At 48.7% G+C, this 3858-nt stretch overlaps 1 protein-coding gene across 1 annotated transcript; it reads right to left on the bottom strand.

Annotated features, from left to right (window-relative positions):
• Positions 1 to 202: 202 nt before the first annotated feature.
• On the bottom strand, positions 203 to 2645 carry LOC124270545 (probable serine/threonine-protein kinase clkA). The gene is made up of 2 exons (XM_046705565.1): positions 2558 to 2645; positions 203 to 2314 (listed from the first exon to the last, which is right to left on the bottom strand). The coding sequence occupies exons 1-2, from the start codon at positions 2561 to 2563 to the stop codon at positions 203 to 205; spliced, it is 2118 nt and encodes a 705-aa protein (XP_046561521.1). The 5' UTR covers positions 2564 to 2645.
• Between the last annotated feature and the right edge of the window lie 1213 nt (positions 2646 to 3858).

The following is a 3858-nucleotide window of genomic DNA, read 5'->3' on the forward strand; positions in this document are numbered from 1 at the left end:
TGGTCACCTCGAGATTGTAGTTCTACAAAACATATTTCTGTAAGGTTTCATGGATAATATATTTACAACAGGACAGATAGACAGCACACATGTTTCCGGAGAAGTAAGTAAAGGTATCAAACAATATAAAATTCTTAAAAAGCATCCCCCATAAATCCACCATCCATAACCCCAGTGATCCCAATACACCTATGGCTTATGTCTAGTAATACTGGTAGCCGCTCTTGGAGCCTCCGAAACCACCAGCAAGGCCACGGCCGTATCCAACGCCGACGACGCCATTTCCGACTCCGAACCCCCCGAATCCCTTTCCGACACCAACTCCATGGCCGACACCAACGTCATGTCCAACTCCGAAGCCGTTGTTGTAGGGGGTTCCGTGTTGAGTGGCGGCGGCGTGGTTGGTAGCAGCGCCGTGTGCATTAGCATGGGCATTGGAATTGGAGCCATAGTTGTTGTGGGCGTAGTTGTTGAGGACGTTGGCGCGGGCAGCAGCAGCGTTGTTGTAGTCGTTGTATTTAGAAGCAGCGGCGTTGTTGCTGTCTCCGGCAGCTTTAGCAGCGCCCTGGCTGTAGTAGTTCGATTTCTTAGCAGCGTTGCCGTTGGCGGCCTGAGCGACGTCATTGTATTTGTAGGCGTTATCAGCGTTGTTGGCGGCGTATTTGTCGTTGTTGTGGGCTGCTGCGTTGGCGGCGTCGTTGTAATACCTCTGAGCGTAGTTGTTGGCATTAGAGTGGGCAGCGTTAGCGTTCTGGGCAAAGTTATCCTTGTAGTCCTTCTTGTTGTAGTTGAGGCGTTCGTAGTTGTTACCGCCGGCGTTGTTGTGGTGGTGGAACTTCTTGACCAGATGATGTTTCTTGGCAGCGTCGTTGTAATTGCGTCTGTAGTTGTCCTTGGCGTAGGCAGAGTTGGCACTGTCGGCGGCAGCAGCTTGAGCATTGTAAAGGTTGGCAGCATCAGCACCGGCGTGGTCGTATCCGTGTCTGTCAGATGCAGCAGCATCGGTGTTGGATCTGTAGGCGTTGTTCTTGTCAGCAGCAGCACCGGATTTGTAGTAGTCGTTGCCTTGAGCGTTGTTGTAGCCGTTCCTGTGGTAGGCAGCGCCGGCATTGTTTCTCTGGTAATCATTCAGGTGAGATCCATATTTACCATTCCTGACATTGGCAGCATTGGCAGCGGAATCATAATGGTTGGCGTGTTGACCCTGGGCGGCGTTGTCGTACAGACCGTGTCCGTTCTGACCATATTGTTGACCATATTGCTGACCGTATTGTTGACCATATTGTTGACCTTTGCCGTAACCGTTGCCGTAGTTGTTCCCGTAACCGTTGCCTTTTCCGACACCTCCAGTGCCTACGACACCAGAGAATCCGCGTGTTCCGTAGACGCCGTGGTTGCCGTGTCCAGCGAGGTTGTGTGCAGCTTGTGCAGCGGCGTTAGCGACGCTGTTTCTGTCGTAGACGGCGTTCTTTTTGGCGAAGTTGTCGTACTGATCTTTGGAAGCGTCGTGAGCGTTGTCGTAGTATTTGTTGCTTCCAGCAGCTTCGCTCAACTTGGCAGCAGCGGCGTGGTTAGCAGCACCGTTGTTGGCAGCGTGGCTGGTTGCGGCACCGTATTTACCGTTTCCGTATTGCTTTGCTGCAGCGCCATGTCCGTACCCATTGCCCTTCTGAGCGTGTGCGGCATCGGCGGCGTATTTTTTGTTGGCGTGGTCGCGGCTGGCGTAGTTGGCGGCTCCACTGTGATCACGGTAGTCGCCGAGGTTGTGAGCACTGCTTGTGTCAAGGATTTCGTAGTCACCATCCTCGTTGGAGTTTTTGTTGTATTTCTTGTCGAAGCCGTAGTTGACATCGGTGTTGAAAACGTCCCCCTTGTTGTAGTAGTTGTTGTTGGCGTGGTTGTTGTAAGCAGCAGCTCTTGCGGCGTTGTCTTTCCTGTCGTAGTGGTTGGCGGCGGCGTCGTGGTAGCCGGCTTTGTTGGCGTGTCCGGCGTCACCGTAAGCGTTATTGGCGTGGGCGGCGGCCTTGTTTCCGTAATAGTTGGAGGCAGCGTCTCCCTTGGCGCCGGCTTTATCAGCTGCTTTGTAGTAGTTGCTGCCGTGGCTGGCGTAGTTGTTGGCAGCTTTGTTGTAGTTGTTGGCGGCGTTGTCGTATGTGTTGTATTTCTGGTCAGTGTTTTGATTAGCGTATTGTCCTTTCCCGTAGTTGTTGACGCCGGCTGACAGGTGGCCGTTGTTGGCGGCGGCGCCATAGTTGTCGAGGTAGTCGCATGTGGCAGCAGCCACACAGATGGCGATGACGGCAATGGAGAAACTCTGAAAACAGAATATACACACTTGCTTTAACTTTGAATATCTGTTTGAGTGGCTCTCAGAATCTACAAGCATTTAATTAAAAATTACAATTCAGGTATCACCTGTACAAAAGCCGCTGATGGGTATGTCGCCATCATTCACATCATCAGTGTTTATAGTATGGGGGGGAGATAATTTGCATACACATTTTGAAACTGAGCGAACTACTGAAATAGGAAGCAAGACGTTTCAACTGTATCTTACCTTCATCTTGACTCCCACAGGTGTTTCTCTGTCTGGAGATGAGATCCAAGTGTGGAGACTCGCCGGCAGTGTCCGTCTTTTAAAGCACAAACCATTTCCCATTAAACTTCACGAGACGCTGATAACGGTAACTGTGCGATCCGCTTCGCTGGACACTCAAGTCTATTGTCGTAAAGTTATAATTATTCAACAACAGCAACAACATCAACATGCCTTTGTTTATGGATTATAAAATAGGAGATGACCCATATACTAAGTAATACAGAAATAGACACCCCACCACCACCACCAAAATACACACCCCTATAAAAAATTAAATGAAATAAAACAAGAGTACATGGCACGTTTTGTGGATAACGTTTTTTGGCACGGCGTTTCAGAGCTGATTCTTGCTCCTTCGTCAGTTGAACGTCGTGTCAGTACAATGAATGAATATATATATATAGATTAAAACATGTTTACACACAAGCATAATTTATACCGAAACAAACGCAAACATCGGCAAAAACGCAAAGACAAAAGAAATGTACTACTATATCCTAGAAAAAGGTGCCCTGATGCCTGCTACTATATTTTCACTAACTCCACACTACCCTTCCCTCCACTACCACTATCTCTACCGCTACTTTACCTCTACCCTTTTCTCTGGTACTTCTTTACTATCTACCTGTCCTTCTGTTATCCCTGCCTCTTCTTCAACCTCTACTTCTCCTACCTCTGTTCTACCTTATCCCAACTTTTCTTTCTACCTCTACACCGGCCTGTCCTTCTACTGTTATCCCTGTCTCTTCTTCTACCTCTACTTCTCCTACCTCTGTTCTACCCTATCCCAACTTTTATTTCTACCTCTACATCTACCTGTCCTTCTACTGTTATGCAACCCGTGAAGATCCGGGTTAGAATGAACCTTCATTAACCCATGCTTGTTGTAAGAGGCGACTAACAGGATCGGGTGGTCAGGCTCGCTGGCTTGGTTGACACATGTCATCGGTTCCCAGTTGCGCAGATCGATGCTCATGCTGTTAATCACTGGATTGTCTGGTCCAGACTCGATTATTTACAGACCGCTGCCATATAGTTGGAACATTGCTGAGTGCGGTGTAAAACTAAACTCCCTGCTACTTCTTTTTCTACCTCTGTTCCTACCTCTACCTATCTTTCTACCTCTGTTCTACCCTATCCCAACTTATATTTCCACCTCTGCTTCTACCCGTCCTTCCTTTGTTTCTACCTCTGCTTATGCTCCTACTACCACTTCTCCTCCTCTTCCTCTGCGACTACCTCTTCTGTTCTACTTCTAC

Source organism: Haliotis rubra, unplaced genomic scaffold, assembly GCF_003918875.1.
Source record: "Haliotis rubra isolate DU_JTF1 unplaced genomic scaffold, ASM391887v1 Scf1525, whole genome shotgun sequence".
NCBI lineage: Eukaryota > Metazoa > Mollusca > Gastropoda > Lepetellida > Haliotidae > Haliotis > Haliotis rubra.